This window comes from Polypterus senegalus, chromosome 18 (genome assembly GCF_016835505.1).
Source record: "Polypterus senegalus isolate Bchr_013 chromosome 18, ASM1683550v1, whole genome shotgun sequence".
In the NCBI taxonomy this organism is placed as follows: Eukaryota; Metazoa; Chordata; class Cladistia; order Polypteriformes; family Polypteridae; genus Polypterus; species Polypterus senegalus.
The window spans coordinates 73,458,903-73,484,053 of NC_053171.1; the positions used below are offsets into that span (position 1 = coordinate 73,458,903).

At 43.7% G+C, this 25,151-nt stretch overlaps 1 protein-coding gene across 5 annotated transcripts in view; it reads right to left on the reverse strand.

Annotated features, from left to right (window-relative positions):
* The window catches only part of LOC120518298 (protein unc-79 homolog), a 240,182-nt gene that overhangs the window by 80,014 nt on the left and 135,017 nt on the right, over window positions 1-25,151 (reverse strand). For all 5 annotated transcript variants that reach the window (XM_039741016.1, XM_039741014.1, XM_039741015.1 and 2 more), the window contains 8 exons: window positions 21,595-21,736; window positions 19,356-19,435; window positions 19,123-19,271; window positions 15,815-15,972; window positions 9,869-10,050; window positions 5,586-5,787; window positions 2,639-2,818; window positions 2,004-2,072 (listed from right to left, as the gene is read on the reverse strand). In XM_039741016.1, coding sequence (XP_039596950.1) covers window positions 2,004-2,072; window positions 2,639-2,818; window positions 5,586-5,787; window positions 9,869-10,050; window positions 15,815-15,972; window positions 19,123-19,271; window positions 19,356-19,435; window positions 21,595-21,736 — 1,162 coding nt within the window. The remainder of the gene's footprint in view (window positions 1-2,003; window positions 2,073-2,638; window positions 2,819-5,585; window positions 5,788-9,868; window positions 10,051-15,814; window positions 15,973-19,122; window positions 19,272-19,355; window positions 19,436-21,594; window positions 21,737-25,151) is intronic.

Consider the following 25,151-nt stretch of genomic DNA (forward strand, 5'->3'; position numbering starts at 1 on the left):
TCGCATTTCTGCTTGAAACCGCATTAACCCTTCCATGAGGACTGTGTGCAAGGTACTATCCAAGCAGGAGGAGAGTCTCTGATGTTCTGAGGGTTGTTTCAATTACAACGAAATAGATCCTTTGAGTGAGGTGATGACGCACTTGAACCACATGGGCCACATTGAGCTTCTGCAAAACCACGTCTTACCTTCTGTGCATCATCTCTGGAGTGAACTCCGACTATAGACTAAACACGTGCTTCATTTCTTCTTTTCTTAATTTTTGTGTTGCCCTTTTTGACTACGAGTTTGTTTTACGTTTTGGCTAAAGACAATTGGTTATTCCAATCTTTCTGGATTTGATCCTAATTCTGTCCATGACTTTGACTCGTTTCTCAATCTTGTTTTGTCTCTCCATTCTCATGGTCAGCTTTACATTAGTACAGGATTTACTGTGACACCTGTTGTGATTGTGTTACACTTTTTTTTACTTTTTTATGAAATAGGTTTTTGTGGAGTTTTTTTTATGGTGGATTTGTGTTTTTTTGAGCTGCTGAATTCATTTCTGGACGTATTGTTTCAGTTTCATTGATAGTTGAAATATACTTGTGACTTTTCCCGACACCATTTTGACAGTTATATGCCCAGCATGCCAGCACAGTGGAAAGACAGGCAGAGAAAATGGGATGTAGTTATTGTTTCCCCTGATATTTTACCAGGCAGCATCTCTCAGTCAGGACTCACTCTTGGATGCCCGCAAAGCATGCTGGGACCTGTAGTCCCATGGGGGTACACCTGTTGGGTTTTGTTGGGGAGTGCCAGGGGGAGCTGCTAGGATTCCTGATCCCTGCTTTCAGGGGACTTTTGTTTGACCCGGGAGTGCTACCAGTGGGTTATGCCCCCAGCACCAAAAGTAACCCCGGGGCTGAGATCAAAGGAGTCGCTCTGCCTCACCCAGGGGAGCTGAAGTTGGGGGGAAAACAGACAAAGATCATCTGAAAGAGTGGACAGAGAGGGAAAATGAGACAGAAAGGAAAATCCTTCTGTTTTTGCAACACTGAAAGAGGCCTTTGTAAGGTACTTGTGGTAATAAAACCTTGTATTTGAACCCAGACTTGTGTTGCTATAGTTGTGTCTGGGGTTTGGGGCGTTGTTACGCTCCCTAGTGGTCACAATCCATAAAGTGTAAATTATATTAATATGTGCGAATGGCAGGCTTTATAAATCAGACTTCTTTAATGTATTTTCCTGTTTTTTGGCATACTCATACTTTTGCATTGAAATCCATGTTTATAATGGAGACTCCAGGTCCTTCCCTACTGTTGTGCAAGTGTACAGCTACAAAAACAACTGCTTTACTATATCTAATAAGTGACAGACATATAATTGGGCACGGGGGCAGCCATATAGTTTAACTAGAACTGAAATTGGGAGATCAATTGTAACCAAAATGACAAGCCGTGAGTCATAACCAGGAGATCAATATGTGTAACAAAAACCGTAGTCAAGTAGTAGACCAGAAATGTGTAGTAAACACACACAAAGCCAAGAACATTAATCTTAAATCGAAATCAACAAATGTAGCTGTAATTTGTTAACCAGAACTTTTCTAAACAGCAATGGAGTAGGAGTGTTAAGGTTTAGGAAAACTGAGTCTTGGACAAGTAGGAGGTAATGTACATGACGCTGAACTTTATCTTGTTGATCTGTTGATGTCATGTGCCGCACACTTCCAGCCGACCTTATCCAACCACGGCATAGTAACCCCCAAAATGGCAGTGTCCATTAAAAAAACAATGTGGCACTGTGGGAGATTGTCATTCAACATCATTTCAAATCGTTATCAAGCACAAGAACAAACGTAAAACATGAGATTCCTTGAGCTCTAAAACCCTGTCATTCATTTTTTGACATCAAGGAGAAATTATAATCGGGACAACACTGAGTTTTACGGGCATTCCTCTAACTTTCTTTGCAAGGCTGAAGCGAGGAGGCACACTGGACTGCGGTTTCTGCACACTTACCAGGTAACATTTGCTCTATCAGCTCTCCCAGAGTCGGTGCGGACTGCTCGTGCCTTGTAAGTCTAACAGCTGGGAATATAAAAAATAAAATTAGTTACAATTAGTTATATAATCTGAATTTTTGCTCCTGTGTTTTTAATACATGCCGACTTGCTTCAAACCAAAGGGTCTAAGAGCCCTGACAGATTCTGTAGACTTTACCTCTCACCTTAGAACTTTTCATTAGTTTACAGCCAGCAGGCTGCAGAGTGGGATTTCAGACACACACATCACATAGCATGCCGGCTCTACAGCAGCTTTCACATGTTGAACTCCTTTACTGTGCAATTTAATTTAATTTTTAATCTACAATGATTTTTGGAAAGACGTAGTGGAACAGACAAGAAGGGAGAAGCACGACTACAAATCTTGGAGCTCGTATCTCACCACTTGGACACTCTTGACAAAATGAATAAGCCAAGGTTTACAGATTGTGAACCTGTGCTCTGCTCAGGAATCACATAGGAGTAAAGCCATTTTGTACGTGATTGCCAGGACGTTTAAACAGGAAGAAGAACAAAAAGATCTCCAGAGAGCAAGGAATACAAAAGGAAGAAAAGGTTAAAAAAAAACAACAACAATGGAGGGCTACTCACGGATTCGACTGCTCAGCGTCTCGGGCAATGACAGGGTCCTCTTGGACTCAGCGGGGCCTTTCACGCTGTCCCGGAGTGAGCGCACACTTTTCTGCCGGTTTCGTGCAAAACGTGCCCTCTTGATTTTCCACATGGCAGCATCACTCAGGTTTGCGACATTGGTCCGGACTGCAGTAATAGCTGAATAGTAAAGATATTATTGGTTGACGTGAGACAATTATTCCTTTATAGAATAAAATGCTGAAGTGAGCAGAACATGAAGACATATTATTATGAAGGTAAATCAAAAAGTAAAGGCAATTCGAAAATGACACAGCAACTGCAACAGATAGAAGCTGACACCATAAAACACATTCATGATGGCTTATGGGTAGTTCAAACACACACCACACTGCACTCTGCCAATAGTCTAGTTAAAGCCAAGGTCAAATGAGCATGGACGCTCTGCTGCACCATAGCTGAACAAAATGCTGTAGTGAGATGTCTTTGGGCAGAAGGTGTGAAGCCTGCAGAAATTCACTGAATGGTGTTGACTTGTGCAGATCAGTAAGCTGTCTGGGTACCCATCTTACACATACTTTACAATATCGCAAGTCATCCTGCACTGTGGCACGTAATCCATCAGCCTTCTCTGGTGAAGGCATTCGCCATATCGATGTGGGCTTGTGAGAACAATATTGATGGTCGTGCAGATCAAGCTTCTTCAGTTATGCTTGTTCTTTCCTCTTTCTTATCCATTCATAAACATTTCATTGAGTCCTGCTGTCTTCACTTCCATACCGAGACAACGTTCTTCTGTGAATTTCAGCAGATTTACCCATTAGACTAAATCTAAAAGACACATAAGGATCTCATGTTCCTCACAACTCCCTGCCTTCTTGAGCACTTGTTAACTACTCGTTCTTCTCTGTGTTCTGCTATAATTGAGAGAGGGCAGATTTAATAAGTAAGTAAGCTTTGGAAAAAAGCATCTGCCATGCAAATAAATGTAAATGTAAATTTAACAGTAAAGGGGCCAGGAGATGAGATATAGTCACAATAATTCATGGAAAGTTTGCTTCCAGAATATCCAAATGGCAAAAAAAATTCAAAACTTGAAGCTAAAGTTCCTTTACCAGGATGCACAAAACTAAAGAAATCTGGCAACAAAGTTTCATGGGAATTATCTAAAATCTCAGGTACAAGAAAGTGCACCGCGCTGACCTTTGAACAGCCACAACCTCCCAACAATGACATCGCAACCACTCCACAAAATGGCGGCAAGCGTACTAAACAAAATGGCATCGGGAAATGATGTAAAAATGATTGAACAACTTTGAAGAAACTTTAAAATTGAAAAGAATGATCAACATTGAAATCTGCACATGTATTGAGACCCCTTGGCACACTTGATTGTGTTTTAGATTTAATTTGAAATGGATACATTTACTATTTGTGTCAAACTATCTACAGTCAATAACCCATAATGACACATGAAAACCTGTTTACAGAACATTTTGTAAATTTCTGAAAAATCAAAACCTGAATTTCTTATTCCTGGAAGTTTTCAGACCCTTTGGTGTGTGCTTAGGTTCATCCTGTTTGCTTTCATTAACCTTGAGATGTTTCTAGAACTTGACTGGAGTCCAGCTGTGCCAATCTGAATTGACTGGACATCATTTAGAAAGGCACATGCGTCCCCGTGTACAGAAGGTCCCACAATTCACACTACATGTCAGGACAAACATCATACCATAAAGTCCAAGGAACTCTGTGTAGACCTCCGTGATCAAACTGTGCTGATGCATTGAACAGGACAAAAGGTTAAAACCATTTGTAAAGCTTTGAGTGCTCCCAGGAGTACAGTGGCCTCAAGAATTGTGAAATGGAAGAAGTTTGGAACCACCAGGAAGCACTGGAATCACCAAAACTGAGTAACTGAGCAAGAAAGTTCTTGGTCAGGGAGTTGACCAAGAACCCAACAGTCACTCTACAGAGCTTCAGAAGTCCTCTGCTGAGATTTGAGAACATGTCAGATGAACAACCATCTCGGCAGCACGCCATCAATCAGGTGTTTATGGAAGACTTGAGTAAAAGGCATATACCAGTTTAAAGGGCTCTGAGAGAGCTGGAGAAAAAGGTCCTCTGGTCTGTAACTCTTTGGGCAGAAGTCCCAGCAGTACGTCTGGTGAGGACAAGGCACTGCTCATCATCTGCCTAATACCACCCCTATGGTGAAGCATGGTGGTGACTGCATCATGCTATGGGGACAGGGAGACTGGTACGAAAGAGGGAAGGATGAATGCAGCCAAATACAGAGAGGGCCTTGAAGAAAACCTGGTTCCTTATTGGGATGATGGTTCAATGGACCAAAGAGACAGCCAAGACAACTGTGGAGCGACTTCAGGACACCACATAGAAGATCTGTGGAGAGACCTGAAAATAGCAGTTCACACACGTTTCCCATTCAATTTTGTGGAGCTTGAGAGGATCTGCTAGGAAGAATGAGATCAATTGCCCAAATCCAGTGGGTAAAACTTGTAGAAACGTCACCTAAGAAGGGGCTTCTACAAAGCCCTGAATGAAGAGTCTGAATTCTTCTATGAATGAAAGATTTCAGTTTTTGATTTTTGATAAACAAACCTTTCTGCAAGCGTGTTGTGACGTTCTCATTATGGGTTGATGAGTGTAGATTAATGAGAAAAATGAAAATGTATCAAATTAAAATGAAATTTATGACACAATAAAGAGTACACAGAAAGTGAAGGGGCCTGAAGACTTCCGCAATCCACTGTCCTTCAAAACCCAAAATGGCTATGAAAAAGACAAGAAACATGTTAACAGTGAGAAAAAGCAAAAATGAAATTTACTTCACAACACTTGTATTGATTTCCAAGTGCTGTGTACTGAAACTGCAAATACACCAGCATCTAGCAGTCAAACTGAGGACACGAGAGAACAAACCTACTTGTTGGGAATGGAAACTCCTTGTTGCAATCCAAATGAAGCTGTGCCTCCAGGGACAACGTGTCGAATCGGCTGACAAAGAACTCCCAGCTCAAAGCTGGGACATCCTGCTTGAGAAAGTGGAGCAGCAGAAGTTTGCTGAGGATGGTGGGCCTGTCCTTCACTACTGTGTCAAACTGGAAATCCAAGCAAAGACACAGACCCTGAGGAGCACAAGCAACGAGATGAAAGGCTGGTAAGAAAATGGGATTATCTACACAAGGGAATGCTACAGATAAGCAATGAGTCTTAGAAACTTCAGCCACAGGAGAGCAGGAGTAAACCTAGCAGAAAGAGGGAACGCACCTGAGCCATGGAGTGGTACTCTGCCTGAGGATCATTCTTGCTACCAAGTTATGGATAAGCGGGTTCAGAAGATAGATGGATGGGTGGATGGAATGGATTAGTTGGATGTCTTTTTTGATTCCTTACCTGTTTGATAGATACTTCTCTTGCTTTTGATTATATCAGGAGATTGGCAAAGATGGCATTGCTGTCTGAAATCAGACTAATTTTATCGTCCTTTGTGGATTGTTTTGATTATCTATTACGTGAAATGGAAGAAGTTTAAACCAGCAGAACTCAACCTGGAGTTGGCCATCTGGCCAAACCGAGTGATCGAGCAAGAAGGTTCTTGGTCAGGGGGGTGACCAAGACCCTAACAGTCACTCTAACAGAGCCTCAGAAGTCCTCTGCTGAGATGGAAGAACCTGCCAGAAGAACAAACATCTCAGCAGGACTTATTAGGATTAAGAAGGATTAATTAGGTGTTTATGGTGGACTTGAGTTAAAGGCATACAACAAGGATTCTGAGAACCTAAGGAAAAAGAGACTATGGCATCACAAGACAAACATTTAACTCTTTGAGTCTGTTCTGATGCTCTTTTTCTTTCTTGTTTGGAATTTATTGGCTTGTACTTTGAATGTATAACTTGGTTCCTTGAGCACTACTCTGTGATGGGCTCACTCCCTCTACGGGGACTATTCCAGTTTTGCTTGCTGGCATAGGTTCAGCTCCCATGCAACCCTGCTCAGGATAAATGGGCTTGAAAAGAACATGGATAGATGGTTCGTTGAGCATGCCAGGGTTTCCTGTCTCCTCTTGCCCTTCATCTTGTTTTACTTTGTCTTTTGTCTGCCTCTATAACTCCATCCCCAGTCTTTTATTTCTCTAAAGTCGGAAGTTGCTTTGGCTGCCCCAGTTTTACTGAGCAACACTTGAAGGACATTTTATTGAGCCAATATGAAAAATATACAGGGAGAGGTAAGAAGTATTTATCAGAAAAAACAAGCAAAATCAAGTTTTTAGTCAAGAAATACAAGCGAGTCAGCGTGTGGCACCCAAGACTGCCTCAAGGTGCAAATGCCAATAAGCAGATACAACCTGCTATGAGGAGAGAGGCCTGTAACCGAACAGCTGGTAGGGACAGTAGCCTCAACTGAGGTAGGCACCCAATGCCAATGTAGCTGTTGTGAAGATGAGGATGAGGCATGAGGTGAGGATGAGGCATGCTGGGATGCTTCTGGTGAGAACAAAAGATCATGCAATTGATGGGACTGCATTGTCTACAGTAAAGCATCCAACATGGTCTGCCAAAATGATTGTATCTTACCTAGGAATAACGTTCACAATGAGAGCCAAAGACTATTATGGGAATTTTAACTTTCCACTTATTAATTGTAACAGAAATCCATCCACCCATTTCCTGCTCCCGATTTAATTTTTTTCTCCAGCCGTCTGGAGTTCTTTTTGTTTTTTCTGTCCTCCCTGGCCATCGGACCTTACTTTTATTCTATGTTAACTAATCAGTCATCAGTCATCTTCCAACCCACTAACACAGGGTCACAGGGGTCTGCTGGAGCCAATCCCAGCCAGCACAGGGTGCAAGGCAGGAACAAACCTCAGGCAGCGCGCCAGCCCGTCGCAGTCCATGTTAATTAGTGTTTCCTAATTTTAATTCTTATTTATTTTTTATTTTTTCTCTTTCTTCATCATGTAAAGCACTTTGAGCTACATTATTTGTATGAAAATGTGTTATAGAAATAAATGTTGTTGTTGTTGTTGATGTTGCTGCTGGTCTGGGTCACAGGGGGCAGCAGCCTAAGCAAAGAAGCCCAGATGTTACTTTTCTCCACCACCTTCTCCAACTCCTCTGATGGGATACCGTGGCATTTCCAGGCCAAGCTAATCATGTCCTGGTTCTGCCCTGCGCTCTCCTCCTGGTTGGAAGGATGGAGTGCGGCTCCTTTTGGGTTGTGGATGAGGTGATGCCTCAAGCGGTGGAATTCAAGTATATTGGGGTCTTGTTCATGAGTGAGGAAAGAAAGGAGCAGGAGATTGTCAGGTGGAACGGAGCAGTGTCCACAGTCATGCAGACATTATACAGGTCAGTGGTCAAGAGGGAACAAAGCCAAAAGGTGAAGCTCTTAATTACCACTCGATCTACATCTCTGTCCTTACCTATGTTACGAGCTGCAGATAGTGACCGAAATAACTGAATTGTAGATACAAGAGGCAGATATGAGTTCCCTTTGCAGGGTGTCCAGGCTCTGCCTTAGAGATACGGCGAGAAGCACAGATATTCAGGTGAGGTGGTTTGGGAGTCTCTAAAAGGAACCATGTTTGTAACACTATGGCATTTTGGCATCTTGGGCTCTTATTGTTCTAGTATGCAGCTATGCAGCCCTTGTCCTTGAGCAATGGCAGAAGTTTATCAGATAACCAAGGCTGAGGCCACGTCCAAACTACTATGTTTTTAAAAGAAAACAATCTCCAACCACACTAGCATTTTCCCATTGCTAATGAAAGTATCTCCACCCGCAGCAAAATGAACAAAAAGGCATACAATGTGGATGCTCGCCTACACTGGACATGTGCACATCAGTGGAAACAGGAAGAGGAAATGTCCTCCATGCTAGACATTCATTTGAAGTTTGCTTTTAAATGTGGAGAATAGCAATGGAGAGTATGAAAAGCAAAAAAAAAAAACAATGTTTTGTTTGGGATGACAATGCTTTAGGGCTAGATTTGATCAGATATACTTTAAGGGGAAATTAACACTTTACAGATGCACAAGAGAACAAAGAAAGAATGACTGGCACCCCGACTGGCACAGACAGGAGATCCTTTCAGTTTGATTGGATGCTCATCCCTGTTCCCATTGCCAGGGGGGGTGATGAAATAATGGATGGACTGGGGGACACGGCATATTAAAAACAGTAAGGAGAAGTGAAGAATGAGGGGAGGATAAATAGTATGTGCCTGTAAAAGGAATTGTATATAATAAAAGCACTTTGATTTGAAACCAGGACTGAATTGGTGCAACTGTATCTGAGGTTTGGGGCTGTGTGGCACCACCTACTGGCCACAATATATATATAACGTATTTACGCATGTACCTACACGCACATTTTTTCCCAAAAATTAGCATTAGAAAATCAGGTGCGAGTCATACACGAGGAATGTTTACTACTTCTGCTTGGGCTCACTCGCGCACTCTCTCTCTCTCTCTCTCACTCGCTTGCTCGCGCACTCTCTCTCTCTCTTGCTCGCTTGCTCACGCTCTCTCTCTCTCACTCGCGCTGTCTCTCTCTCACTTGCTTGCTCACACACTCTCTCTCTCGCTTGTGCACTCCAGAGAGGAGATAACAGAGAATAACATTCACATTTTTAAATGAAGCTGTACTAGGGTGAATGTAGGCCGAGACTGTCTTAGAACACCATGTATGTTATGGGCCTCAGTCTGGAATATGTTAAATTGTTTGTCTGTTTAATTAGAATTCCCTATAAAAGCCTTCATCTAATGAAGAAACACCAGCATAGCGGCAGTTGCTGCACAGAACAGATGTAATTCTGTGTGTTATGCTCCTGGGATGCATCACAGTTCAATGAAATGTTTTGCTCACTGCTGGAATCTGAAGAGCCTTTGTGAGTGACAGAAGTGTTGAACCAGGGATTGAGGCCTACCCTTCCACTATCCATTCACAAATCCCATTTGCGCAAACTAGTCCATTCGGGGGCAAATTCATGCACAAACCAACCCACCCTTTCTCACATCAAATCACAGTAGCACACCCACCCAGCCTAACATGAACATCCATGAGGTATAACTTGAGATTAAACCGCAAGCAGATACCAAGCCAAGAACTGAGTGCAGCACCATGGGGTGAGGGGCATAGCAAGTCAAAAAAAAACCCTGCAAAATTCTGTATGACCTCTGGATTCTTGTGGCACAAGTGACTTACCTGCAGAGCAGGTTTCTTAATGGTGTCCAACAGTAGCCTGGCCCTGGTCGCCACCGCCGGGTTGACATCCTCCACAGCTGCCAGGAAACAGCAAAAGGCATGGGCCAACGAGTACTTGAGCAGGTGGTTCTTGGTCAGAGAGGCGATGTCCAGGAATCGGCAGAGCACTGCTACTCTCTCCACTGAAATAACAAAAGGTGGAGATCTTTAAGCGGCATGGTGTCTCCTGGTTTCACGTGTCACCTCTACAGTCGAGGATGGACTTTTAAACAATGGTATGGTATGATTTGCTTTCATGTTTCCAATCTACAGTATATACAGGTGCTGATCATAAAATTAGAATATCATGACAAAGTTGATTTATTTCAGTAATTCCATTCAAAAAGTGAAACTTGTATATTAGATTCATTCATTACACACAGACTGATGTATTTCAAATGTTTATTTCTTTTAATTTTGATGATTATAACTGACAACTAATGAAAGACCCAAATTCAGTATCTCGGAAAATTAGAATATTGTGAAAAGGTTCAATATTGAAGACACCTGGTGCCACACTCTAATCAGCTAATTAACTCAAAACACCTGCAAAAGCCTTTAAATGGTCTCTCAGTCTAGTTCTGTACGCTACACAATCATGGGGAAGACTGCTGACTTGAAGGTTGTCCAAAAGACGACCATTGACACCTGGCACAAGGAGGGCAAGACACAAAGGTCATTGCTAAAGAGGCTGGCTGTTCACAGAGCTCTGTGTCCAAGCACATTAATAGAGAGGCGAAGGGAAGGACAAGATGTGGTAGAAAAAAGTGTACAAGCAATAGGGATAACCACACCCTGGAGAGGATTGTGAAACAAAACCCATTCAAAACTGTGGGGGAGATTCACAAAGAGTGGACTGCAGCTGGAGTCAGTGCTTCAAGAACCACCACACACAGACGTATGCAAGGCATGAGTTTCAGCAGTCACATTCCTTGTGTCAAGCCACTCTTGAACAAGAGACAGCGTCAGAAGCGTCTCGACTGGACTGCTGTTGAGTGGTCCAAAGTTATGTTCTCTAACGAAAGTAAATTTTGCATTTCCTTTGGAAATTAAGGTCCCAGAGTCTGGAGGACCCCTCCTTGAACCATCACTTTATCGTGGTGGAGGGGTTTGCGTGTCCCAGTGATCCTAGGAGCTATGTTGTCCGGGGCTTTATGCCCCTGGTAGAACCACCAAGGCAAACTGGTCCTAGGTGAGGGATGAGACAAAGAGCGGTTCAACAAACCTCCAATGAAGAATAAAACTTGGACAACGTTTTCCCTTGCCGGACGCTGGTCACGGGCCCCCTCTGGAGCCAGGCCTGGAGGTGGGGCTCGATGGGCGCCTGGTGGCGGGCCTGCACCCATGGGGCTCGGCGGGCACAGCCCAAGAGGTAACGTGGGTCCTCCTCCCATGGGCTCACCACCTATGGGAGGGGCCAAGGAGGTTGGGTGCAGTGTGAGTTGGGTGGTGGCGAGGCGGGACCTTGGCGGTCTGATCCTCGGCTACAGAAACTGGCTCTTGGGGCGTGGAATGTCACCTCTCTGAAGGGAAGGAGCCTGAGCTAGTGCGCGAGGTTGAGAGGTTCCGGCTAGATATAGTCGGACTCACCTCGACGCACAGCTTGGACTCTGGAACCAATCTCCTTGAGAGGGCTGGACTCTCTACCACTCTGGAGTTGCCCCAGGTGAGAGGTGCCGAGCAGGTGTGGGCATACTTATTGCCCCCCGACTCTGAGCCTGTGCATTGGGGTTTACCCCGGTGGACGAGAGGGTGGCCTCCCTCCGCCTCGGGTGGGGAAGGGTCCTGACTGTTGTTTGTGCGTATCGCCCGAACAGCAGTTTGGAGTATCCACCCTTTTGGAGTCTCTGGAGGGGTTGCTAGAGGGCATACCTTCTGGGGATTCCCTCGTTTTGCTGGAAGACTTCAATGCTCATGGGCAATGACAGTGAGACCTGGAAGGGGTGATTGGGAGGAATGGCCCCGATCTGAACCGAGCGGTGTTTTGTTATTGGACTTCTGTGCTCGCCACGGATTGTCCATAACGAACACCATGTTCAAGCATAAGGGTGTTCATATGTGCACTTGGCACCAGGACACCCTAGGCCTCAGGTCGATGATGACTTTGTGGTCGTGTCGCCGGACTTGCGGCCATATGTCTTGGACACTCGGGTGAAGAGAGGGGGGAGCTGTCAACTGATCACCACCTGGTGGTGAGTTGGCCGATGGTGGGGAAGATGCGGTCAGACCTGGTAGGCCCAAGCGTGTTGTGAGGGTCTGCTGGGAGCGGCTGGCAGAGTCCCCTGTCAGAAGTAGCTTCAACTCCCACCTCCGGCAGAACTTCAACCACGTCCCGAGGGAGGTGGGGACATTGAGTCGAATGGGCCATGTTCCGTGCCTCTATTGTTGAGGCGGCTGACGGAGCTGTGGCGCAAGGTGGTGGTGCCTGTCGTGGCGGCAATCCCGAACCCGTTGGTGGACACCGCGGTGAGGGATGCCGTCAAGCTGAAGAAGAGTCCTATAGGACTTTTTTGTCCTGTGGGCCTCTGGAGGCAGCTGATAGGTACCGGCAGGCCAAGCGGAACGGCCGGTTGTTGCTGAGGCAAAACTTCGGGCATGGGAGGAGTTTGGAGAGGCCATGGAGAGCGACTTTGGACGGCCGAGGAGATTCTGGTCCACCGTCCGGCGTCTCAGGAGGGAAGCAGTGCAGTGTCAACACCGTATATGGTGGGGATGGTGCGCTGCTGACCTCGACTTCGGGCGTTGTGGGTCGGTGGGGGAGTACTTGAAGACCTCCTCAATCCCACTAACATGCCTTCCAATGAGGAAGCAGAGCCTGGGGACTCTGAGGTGGGCTCTCCCATCTCTGGGACTGAAGTCACCGAGGTGGTCAAAAACTCCTTGGTGGCAGGGCCCGGGGTGGATGAGATCCGAGTTCCTTAAGGCTCTGGATGTTGTAGGACTGTCTTGGTTGACACGTCTCTGCAACATCGCATGGACATCGGGACAGTGCCTCTGGATTGGCAGACCGGGGTGGTGGTCCCCTCTTTAAAAGGGGACGGAGGGTGTGTTCCAACTATAGAGGGATCACACTCCTCAGCCTCCCTGGAAAAGTCTATTCGGGGTTCTGGAGAGGAGGGTCCGTGGATAGTGAACCTCGGATTCAGGAGGAACAGTGTGGTTTTATCCTGGTCGCGAACAGTGGACCAGCTCTTCACCCTTAGCAGAGTCCTGGAGGGTGCATGGGAGTTTGCCCACCGGTCTACATGTGTTTTGTGGACTTGGAAAAGGCATTCGACCGTGTCCCTCGGGAATCCTGTGGGGGTGCTCGGGAGTATGGGGTACGGACCCCTGATAAGAGCTGTTCGGTCCTGTACAACCGGTGTCAGAGCTTGGTCCGCATTGCGGCAGTAAGTCGAGCCCGTTTCCAGTGAGAGTTGGACTCGCCAGGGCTGCCCTTTGTCACCGATTCTGTTCATAACTTTTATGGACAGAATTTCTAGCGCAGCCAGGGTGTTGAAGGGGTCGGTTTGGTGGACTCAGGATTGGGTCACTGCTTTTGCAGATGATGTTGTCCTGTTTGCTTCATCAGGCCGTGATCTTCAGCTCTCTCTGGATCGGTTCGCAGCTGAGTGTGAAGCGGCTGGGATGAGAATCAGCACCTCCAAATCCGAGCATGGTCCTCAGCCGGGAAAGGGTGGAGTACCCTCTCAAGGTTGGGGGAGAGATCCTGCCCCAAGTGTAGGAGTACAAGTATCTCGGGGTCTTGTTCACGAGTGAGAGAAGAGTGGAGCGTGAGATTGACAGGCGGATCGGTGCGGCATCCGCAGTGATGCGGGCTCTGCATCGGTCTGTCGTGGTGAAAAAGGAGCTGAGCCGTAAGGCAAAGCTCTCAATTTACCAGTCGATCTACGCTCCTACCCTCACCTATGGTCATGAGCTATGGGTAGTGATGAGGTAAAGAACGAGATCGCGAACACAAGCGGCTGAAATGAGTTTCCTCCGCAGGGTGTCTGGGCTTTCCCTTAAAGATAGGGTGAGAAGCTCAGTCATCCGGGAGGGGCTCAGAATAGAGCCGCTGCTCCTCCGCATTGAGAGGAGTCAGATGAGGTGGCTCAGGCATCTGATCAGGATGCCTCCTGGACGCCTCCCTGGTGAGGTGTTCCGTGCACGTCCAACCGGGAGGAGGCCCTGGGGAAGACCCAGGACACGCTGGAGGGACTATGTCTCCTGGCTGGCCTGGGCATGCCTTGGGATTCTCCCGGAAGAGCTGGAAGAAGTGGCCGGGGAGAGCGAAGTCTGGGCCTCTCTGCTTAAGCTGCTGCCCCCGTGACCCGACCTCGGATAAGCGGAAAAGGATGGATGGATGGATGGATGGATGGAGTCTGGAGGAAGAGAGGAGAGGCACAGAATCCACATTGCTTGAGGTCCAGGGTAAAGTTTCCACAGTCAGTGATGGTTTGGGGTGCCATGTCATCTGCTGGTGTTGCTCCATTGTGTTTTCTGAGGTCCAAGGTCAATGCAGCTGTCTACCAGGAAGTTTTAGAGCACTTCATGCTTCCTGCTGCTGACGAACTTTATGGAGATGCAGATTTCATTTTCCAACAGGACCTGGCACCTGCACACAGTAAAATCTATGGGATATTGTGAAGAGGAAGATGCAATACGCCAGACCCAACAATTCAGAAGAGCTGAAGGCCACTATCAGAGCAACATGGGCTCTCATAACACCTGAGCAGTGCCACAGACTGATTGACTCCATGCCACGCCACATTGCTGCAGTAATCCAGGCCAAAGGAGCCCCAACTAAATATTGAGTGCTGTACATGCTCATACTTTTCATGTTTATACCTTTCAGTTGGCCAACATTTCTAAAAATCCTTTTTTTGGTCTTAATTGATATTCTAATTTTCCCGAGATACTGAATTTGGGACTTTCATTAGTTGTCAGTTATAATCATCAAAATTAAAAGAAATAAACATTTGAAATACATCAGTCTGTGTGTAATGAATGAATCTAATATACAAGTTTCACTTTTTGGATGGAATTACTGAAATGAATCAACTTTGTCATGATATTCTAATTTTATGACCAGCACCTGTATATAAAAGCCAAATACCACTGACTCAGTCATCACAAAATCTCTGAAACCATGAGGACTTGGGACTTGAAATTTGGAATGTAGGTTACCCTTGGCCCATAGGTGTTCGGTAAGAAACGGTTTTAAAAAATTTCGTGGTCTAAGTATGTAATTTCTTATAGATTTTTATACCCATTCACTCTATTTCTTTCTAAAATAAATTTCTTAAAAGTAAATGAAACATACTTTCATTTTTCTGAAGAGTACAAGTTTTGTTTTGATATTTTTGAGTTTCCACAAAGTGTTTATAATTTGCCATTTATTTATCTTTTTAAAATAATTTAGTTAGGTTATTCCAAGGTATATTAAAGCAATTTTTTGAGGATTTTGATTTTCATACTTTTTTTATTTTATTATTTTTCATACTTTCTTCACGAATTCTTCTATTAAGCTTATACCTCTTTATGTAGTCCCATAAAACTATGACCGAGGAAGAAAGAATTAAATTGATGAAGTAATGGTCCCTCACTGTGTAGTGCGAATGAGCAGTGATGGCGCGTGCCTGTTCTCCTCACTGGCCTACCTTGTCTTATACAGTATACATGTATAAAGCAGACTGTAACAGTCTTGTGGTCTTGTATGTATGTTATCATCCAGTTGACGTGCAGAACGTTTCTGGTGTGCTCCGCAAAAGCAACCGACAGTTTTATCATGAAAAATCTGTACTATTATTTGTTTGTCATTTAATGTTTGTTTTTGTTAACTATATTTTCATCTTGCATTATTCTTATTGTAACAATCTGTGCATTGTCCAAAATGTCAAACTTTTAAAATGCTTAAGAGCTCACCTGCTTCAAAACGTATCTCCCATTCCTTGTTGTTGAAGCTGCTGTCCACAATAGTCCAGAATATGTCAGCCCCGTGGGGCAGAGAAAGTGCGTGAAGGAGCAGAGGCACTGCCTGTGATGCCAAATGGGAGAATTCGGACTTGAGCACCCGCCAAAGGCTGATGGTGAAAAGAAAATAAAACATGCAACATGTAAGGCATTAAGAACATAAGGATGAAGTGCAGCACATAGTATAGTTAGCAAACCTCTTTGTGAGGAACAATCACCTGGAAGCCATTTTCTATTGTCACAGTGAAATATATTAAAGACTAGGGAGCTCTGCCCCCTCCTCGCTTTACTTGCCAACCCCCCCACTCGCGTATATGGATTTCACATTCACCAAACAACAAATGTTTTAATTCTCGCAGATACGCCTCTACATTGGGAAGAAACACTACTTTTCCCTGATGGCAACATGAATTGGATGATCTACAAGTCTCTGACTTAAAGGTTAAAGCCGAACAATATCTACATTCTCTGTCATATCACGTATGTCCAAATATCTCTTTTTGTTGTTCCGTTGTTTCACCGAGTAATAATTTTGATTTATTAGCGCTAATGTGATCTTTACTCTCAGTTTTTTGAGACTTTCGAATTTTAGTACTTTCATAATCTCTAACCTGCTCTGCATGTGTATCGCGTCAACGTTGTTTGAACCTCTTTACGACATTCTACTTTGTCTTCTACTCTTTGACTTTTATTTCCGACCCTGCTTGGAGTTGAGAGCGCAGGAACTGTGTCTGACAATAGCATTCACACGAATGAGAAGTAAGTGGACCGTGGGCATTGTTGTATCTCTTGGCAAAAAATCTCGTCTTGCGGGACCTGAAATGTTCTCTCACGGGACTTAAAATTATCTCACAGAAAGTCTCATCCCAAGATTTTCTTTTACAATAGAGAGACATAATGATAAATTTATGGGCTTTTTAAAAATAAACTATTGCTTGTGCTCGGTCACTATTAAGGAGAGTAACTGTCTTCTTGATATGCCACTGCAGGGGTAGAGGATGATAATATTAATAATAACAAGCAGGGGATGGATGTTAAACAAAGCTAAGGTTCATTTCCAAAAAATCCATCCTAGCATTGTTTAAGTATTAAAACAACAACCACAAAATTAAATAAGGGATCACCTACCAAAGAGATGAAAATATACTCATCAATGAAGAGAGCTTCTATTTGTAAGTTCAGATACCAGAAAATATGTAACTGATCTGTAAAAGGTCGTACGACTCACGTCATGTGTTGCACACTTTCAGTACAAGAGTTTAACAACATTGTAGATGTTAAAATACAGAGGCAAAGAATATGCACCAGCAAAGAGAGCTTCTCTTTGTAATATCCATAATCTCACATTCTAGAATGTGCATGACGCTAACCTTTATATTATCAAGCCACTCACGTCAAGTCTTACACACTTCTGGTACCAAAGTATAATGACATTAAAGGGACAAAAATATAGAGACAAAGAATATGCACCAACAAAGAGAGCTTCTGTTTGTAATATCCATAATCTCGGATACAAGAAAGCATGTGACACTGACCTTTATATGATCGAGCGACTCACGTCACGTGTTGCACACTTCCAGTAGTTTAACCATAGATATAAACATATAGAAGCAAAAGAGAGCTTCACTTTATAATATCCTTAAATTTGCATACCAGACATTATGTGACACTGACCTTTATATAGCCATACAACTCACGCTATTTGTTGGGCAGTTTTGGTACCCAAGATTTACAACACTGTAGATATGAAAATATTGATGCAAAGAATACACACCAATGAAGAGAGCTTTTCCATGTGATATCTGAAATCTCGGAACCCAGAAAGTATGTGACATTAACCTTTATGTGATCGAGCAACTCACAGCATGTGTTGAATACTTCTGGTACCCGAGTATAACAACATTAAAGTGACAAAAACATAGAGACAAAGAATATACAACAACAAAGAGAGGTTCTGTTTGCAATATCCGTAATCTTGGACACCACAAAGCATGTGACACTGACCTTTATATAATTGAGTAACTCACGTCATGTGTTTCACACTTCCAGTTCCAGAGTTTAACAACGTTGTAGGAATGACGATACAGAGGCAAAGGATATGTGCCAGCTAAGAGAGCTTTACTTTATAATATTCATAACTTTGAGTCGGACAACAGAAAGTTTGTGACACTGACCTTTATATGGTTGTATGACTCACCTCATGTGTCACATCCTTCTGGTACCCATGAACACTCTACAACAGTAAAGCAACAAAAATACACACCAACAAAGAGAGCTTCTGTTTGTAATCTCCATAATCTCAGACACTGGACAGTATACAGTTCTACGACTCACGTCAGGTGTTGCACACTTTTGGTAGCCAAGTTTAACGACATTATAATGACAAAAATATTGAGACAAAGAATATGCACCAGAAAAAACAGATTTACTTGATAAAATCCTTAATTTTGGATACCAGAAAGAACTCTAAACTGACTTTTACATGGTCAAGCAAATCATCAAGTGTCATGTATTCAACACTTCTGGTACCCAAGCTTAACGATATTGTAGATATGAAAATATAGAAGCAAAGAATACACACCAGCGAAGAAAGAATCTCTTTGTAATGTCCTTAACCTCAGATACCAGAAAGTATGAGACACTAACTTTTATATAGTCACGTGACTCATGTCATATGTTACACAATTCCGTTGCCTGAGTTTAAGGACATTCTAGATATAAAAATATAGAAAAAAAACATACACACTAAAAAAAGAGCTTCTGTTTGTAAAATCCATAACCTTGGGCATTAGGAAGTACTGTATGTAACACTGATCTTTACACAGTCGAGCGACTCACGTCATGTGTTGCACACTTCTGGTATCCGGGTATAACAACATTAAAGTGACAAAAATATTGAAACAAAGAATATGCTAAAATGTAGAGGGCTTCTCATTGTAATATCCATTATCTCGGACACCAGATAGTACTGTGATACTAACTTTTACAAGGTGTTGCACATTTCTGATATCAGAGATTAACAACATGGCAACAAACTGGCAAATTCCATAATAAAAACAACATGGAATCCTAAACTAATTTCAATAAATAAAAGAACTGCATCAAGCACAAATTTATTAATGCATATAAATAAACCCCAAAATGGGGCAGAAATGAACAAGGATATCGCTGAATAGACCAATAGCTTGCACAGAAAACACCTCTATTAATATTCCAATTGTAAGAATTATGCAATGTAAAGACTTGGGTGGAATAAATACCTTGAGATCAACATTTTGTCTTGAATGTAAGCCAGAAAGTGCGGGTGGTCCTTTCTGGCAATATACAGGCATTCACCGTGAAGGCAGAGGATCTTCAGGCAGTTTAACATATTAAAGAGAATATCTGGTTCATCGAATTTGGGCATTTCCTGCAGGTTCACAGAAGAAGGAAACATTTAAGGTACTTGTTCATATTATTAAAATGAAAAAACGTAATAAAACACAAAATGTACCTGTAGAATTGTATAGATAAGTTTCAGACTGACAGGCAGCTGCTGGTAGCAGAATTTCTTCCCAGAATTATTCTTCATATCTGGGGGTGGGGATAGTTTTTGCAGGTTAGTTTTTAAAAATCTTTGAATCCAAAATATTAATTCTATTCATCCTTCCGTTGCGTTTTGGAACAGACATAATGTCTTAATGAGCCATGAGGACGTGGCGCCAACCCCTGCAGGATCGGGTGCAGGTAGCTGTCTCACTGATTGATGTGAGGTCATTGAAGGTCACACTCAGGATCATCTTAATGGTCGCTGTAGTATTTTAAGCATATGAAAACAACATTTTGGATGCTGCTTTTCCTGGAATTCATTCAATAAACCAGTGTTTCTCAACCTTTTTGGTGTCCTGACCCACTATTTCCCATATTAGAGTCTTCGTGACTAATCAAGTGTGACTGTCAGAGCGTTGAGGGTCATAACTGGTAAATCGAGCACGATTGCTAAAACAGGAGCACGATTATTATAGTGGCCACCCACTAACAATATAAGCAACAAGTGCACACACCAACTCAAGAGCACATTCACAATGAACTGCCTGGAACTGTGGAAGATCCTCTGGATTTATAGCATGGAAGACAGTCCCTGGCAGGTGACCCTGCCTCTTGGGGGACCACCCATAAACCACATACAGTGGGTATGGAAAGTATTCAGACCCCCTTCAATTTTTCACTCTTTGTTATATTGCAGCCATTTGCTAAAATCATTTAAATTAATTTTTTTCCTCATTAATGTACACACAGCACCCCATATTGACAGACAAAAAAAAGAATTTTTGAAATTGTTGCAGATTTATTAAAAAAGAAAAACTGGAATATCACATGGTCCTAAGCATTCAGACCCTTTGCTCAGTATTTAGTAGAAGCACCCTTTTGAGCTAATACAGCCATGAGTCTTCTTGGGAGAGATGCAACAAGTTTTTCACACCTGGATTTGGGGATCCTCTGCCATTCCTCCTTGCAGATCCTCTCCAGTTCTGTCAGGTTGGATGGTAAACGTTGGTGGACACCCATTTTTAGGTCTCTCCAGAGATGCTCAATTGGGTTTAAGTCAGGGCTCTGGCTGGGCCATTCAAGAACAGTCACAGAGTTGTTGTGAAGCCACTCCTTCGTTATTTTAGCTGTGTGCTTAGGGTCATTGTCTTGTTGGAAGGTAAACCCTCGGCCCAGTCTGAGGTCCTTAGCACTCTGGAGAAGGTTTTTGTCCAGGATATCCCATGTACTTGGCCGCATTCATCTTTCCCTCGATTGCAACCAGTCATCCTGTCCCTTCAGCTGAAAAACACCCCCACAGCATGATGCTGCCACCGCCATGCTTCACTGTGGGGACTGTATTGGACCAGTGATGAGCAGTACCTGGTTGTCTCCACACATACTGCTTAGAATTAAGGCCAAAAAATTATATCTTGGTCTCATCAGACCAGAGAATCTTATTTCTCACAATCTCAGAGTCCTACAGGTGTCTTTTAGCAAACTCAATGCGGGCTGTCATGTCTTGCCTCTCCTCAGTGTGTGGAGACAACCAGGCACTGCTCAAAAGGGTGCTTCTACTAAATACTGAGCAAAGGGTCTGAATACTTAGGACCATGTGATATTCCAGTTTTTCTTTTAATAAATAAATTTCAAAAATCTTTTTGTCTGTCAATATGGGGTGCTGTGTGTACATTAATGAGGAAAAAAATTAATATAAATGATTTTAGCAAATGGCTGCAATATAGCAAAGAGTGAAAAATTGAAGGCGGTCTGAATACTTTCCGTACCCACTGTAGAACATAAGCTAAGGCAGCTTAAATATAAAGACAAAACTAAAAAATGCAAAATGGTACACACACTTGGCATAAGTAAAAGAATCAAAAATGAACTAAAAAGAGACACAAAACATGAATTCTTCATGACATGTTAATGGAACTGCTAAGGTATGAAGCCAGAAACACACAAAATAATTCAGTGAGTGTGCACCTGTTTATCAACCATCTTGCTGGTGACATCACAAAGCACGGCTTCTGGTTATCCACCCACCCCTGGCATCGTGCAATGCGTCACGGCAATGAAAAGCAAAAACAGAGGTGGTGCCTAAACCTTCTCACTCTGTGAGTCTGTATAACTATTCAATGTCAACCCGTCATTTTTTTTTTAAATAGGATATAAGATGGAAAGTCACGATAATTCGGTTTAGTGCAGCTTCTTTAGATGCTTACAGACATTGTCAGGCGATTTATTTTTGTTGCCTGGGTTGTCCTCTTCTTTGTTCCCTGGCTTCTCCTCATCCTCCATTTCCATTCCAATAGAAAACTCAGGTCGAGGAAAGATCAGGCTCTCCTCCAGGCTGTCTGTTGGCTCCTGGGAAAAAAAAGGCAAGTCAAAAATCAGGAGAAACCTGCAGAGAAATGGCCATGCGACACAGCAATAACGATTTATATGGAAATGGAACACATTGTGGCACCATTCTTATAAGAAAAAGGAAATAAGGATTTGGCTGTTTGTTAAATTTGCATACAGTATACTGTAACAGAGGAGACAAGGAGGTAGGTATAGTGTCAAGGAGAGAAATGAAGAAGGTCAGATGATAGTGGATTTTGCCAAAAGGATGGACATGGCTGTGATGAATGCATATTTTAAGAAGAGGGAGGAACATAGGGTTACATACAAGAGTGGAGGAAGATGCACACAGGTAGTTTACATCCTATGCAGAAGAGTCAATCTGAAGGGGATTGAAGACTGCAAAGTGGTGGCAGGTGAAAGTGTAGTTAAGCAGCATAGGATGACGTTGGAGATCAAGAAGAGGAAGAGAGTGAGGGCAGAGCCAAGGATCAAAGGGTGGAAGTAGAAAAAGGAAGACTGCAAGGTTGAGTTTAGGGAGGAGGTGAGGCAGGCACTGGGTGGCAGTGAAGAGTTGCCAGACACCTGGGAAACAACAGCAGAAGTAGAAAGGGTGACAGCAAGAAGGGTGCTTGGCGTGACATCTGGACAGACGAAGGAGGAAAAGGAAACCTGGTGGTGGAATGGGGAAGTACAGGAGAGTATATAGAGGAAGAGGATGGCAAAGAAGAAGTGGGATAGTCAGAGAGATGCAGAAAATAGACAAGAGTGCAAGGAGATAAGGTGCAAGGTAAAGAGAGAGGTTCCGAAGGCTAAAGAAAAAGGCGTATGATGAGTTGTATGAGAGGTTGGACACTAAGGAGGGATAAAAGGACCTGTACCGATTGGCTAGACAAAGGGACCAAGCTGGGAAAGATGTGCAGCAGATTAGGGTGATAAAGGATAAAGATGGAAACGTACTCACAAGCGAGGAGAGTGTGTTGAGCAAATGGAAAGAGTATTTTGAGAGGTTGATGCATAAAGAGAATGAGAGAGAGAGAGAAGGTTGGATGATGTGGAGATAGTGAATCAGGAAGTGCAATGGATTAGCAAGTAGGATTAGGAAGTAAAGACATGTATGAAGAGGATTAAGAATGGAAAAGTCATTGGTCCAGATGATATTCCTGTGGAAGCATGGAGGTGTTTAGGAGAGATGGCAGTGGAATTTTTAACCAGATTGTTTAATGGAATCTTGGAAAGTGAGATGATGCCTGAGGAGTGGAGAAGAAGTGTACTGATGCCGATATTTAAGAATAAGGGGGATGTACAAGACTATAGTAACTACAGGGGGATAAAATTGATGAGCCACAGCTTGAAGTTATGGGAAGGAATAGTAGAAGCAAGGTTAAGAAGTGAGGTGATGATTAGTGAGCAGCAGTATGGTTTCATGCTAGGAAAAGGCACAACAGATGCAATGTTTGCTCTGAGGGTGTTGATGGAGAAGTATAGACAAGGCCAGAAGGAGTTGCATTGCGTCTTTGTGGACCTGGAGAAAACATAAGACATGGTGCCTCTAGAAGAGTTGTGGTATTGTATGAGGAAGTCGGGAGTGGCAGAGAAGTATGTAAGAGATGTACAGGATATGTATGAGGGAAGTTTGACAGTGGTGAGGTCTGCGGTAGGAGTGACGGATGCATTCAAGGTGGAGGTGGGATTACATCAGGGATCAGCTTTGAGCCCTTTCTTATTTGCAATGGTGATGGACAGGTTCACATACGAGATTAGACAGGAGTCCCTGTGGACTATGATGTTTGCTGATGACATTGTGATCTGTAGCGATAGAAGGGAGCATGTTGAGGAGACCCTGGAGAAGTGGAGATATGCTCTAGAGAGGAGAGGAATGAAGGTCAGTAGGAATAATACAGAATGCATGTGTGTAAATGAGAAGAAGGTCAGTGGAATGGTGAGGATGCAAGGGAGTAGAGTTGGTGAAGGTGGATGAATTTAAATACTTGGGATCAACAGTACAGAGTAATGGGGATTGTGGAAGAGAGGTGAACAAGAGAGTGCAGGCAGGGTGAAATGGGTGGAGAAGAGTGTCAGGAGTGATTTGTGACAGACGGATATCAGCAAGAATGAAAGGGAAGGTCTACAGGACGGTAGTGAGACCAGCTATGTTATATGGGTTGGGGACGGTGGCACTGAACAGAAAGCATGCGACAGAGCTGGAGGTGGCAGAGCTAAAGATGCTAAGATTTGCACTGGATGTGACGAAGATGGACAGGATTAGGAACAAGTACATTAGAGGGTCAGCTCAAGTTGGAAGGTTGGGAGACAAAGTCAGAGAGGCAACATTGCGTTGGTTTGGACATGTGCAAAGGAGAAATGCTGGGTATATTGGGAGAAGGGTGTTAAGGATAGAGCTCCCAGGCAAGGGGAAAAGAGGAAGGCCTAAAAGAAGGTGTATGGATGTGGTGAGAGAGGACATGCAGGTGATGGGTGTAACAGAACAAGATGGAGAGGACAGAAAGATATGGAAGAAGATGATCCACTGTGGCGACCCCTAATGTGAGCAGACTAAAGAGGAAGTAGAAGTTAAATTTGCATATACTGTACTTGTTGCAATACAGCATGTGTGGATTAAAAGTGATATACAAATGAGACACAGATGAGAACAAATGGTCTCTGAAAGTCAGGATGGGCGTGCCGGTTGTTGGGGCTACTGCCCATGAGCCTTTACAGCGTTTAAGTGGGTGGAAGACTGGCACACACCAAACCAGACAGTTTTAATTAAATTAAATTGAAATGAAAATACTGAACTGAGACTGAAAGCACTCCATGGCTACAGCATTCTTTGATGTGGCTTAGCCCTGTGACGGCCCAGGTTGGCTCCAGCTGCCACTACGTCCCTGAAGCCGGAACCGTCAATACCATGCCCGGGATAGGCCCAGCAATTGTGGACACCAACAACAAGGATAATGTGCAAAATGTGCTTCAGTGCTTTTATTACAACACAATGTATTCAAACGTGCAGAGCTCCAACAAAGAAATAAACCATGGTGGCTAAAAAGTCAAGTGGTTAAAACAAACGGGGTCTGACGTTTTCTAAAACTCTAGCTGGCCTTGGTGCTTTCTCATCCCAAGAAGACGTCCATCAACTGGCACAGTCCACCATTTTATGGGCCTGCAACTCCGCCACTTCACTCAATCATCGGTAAGGTGCCCCAAGCCCGACTTATGTCCCTTGCTGCCTTCAGATACTGCACAAGCCCTGCTCCATCTCCCGACCCCTGCCACTACATGGCCTTAAGGTGGGAGTCTACTCACAGCGGTGAGCCATTCTGACTTCCTGTTCACTCAGCAGGAGCAACCCTGCCTCCTGAGCATCTGCCACGTGCTCCTATTGGGTCCAACCCTGACAGCCTATCTTCACCCCGCAGCACCAGCTTTGCCATGT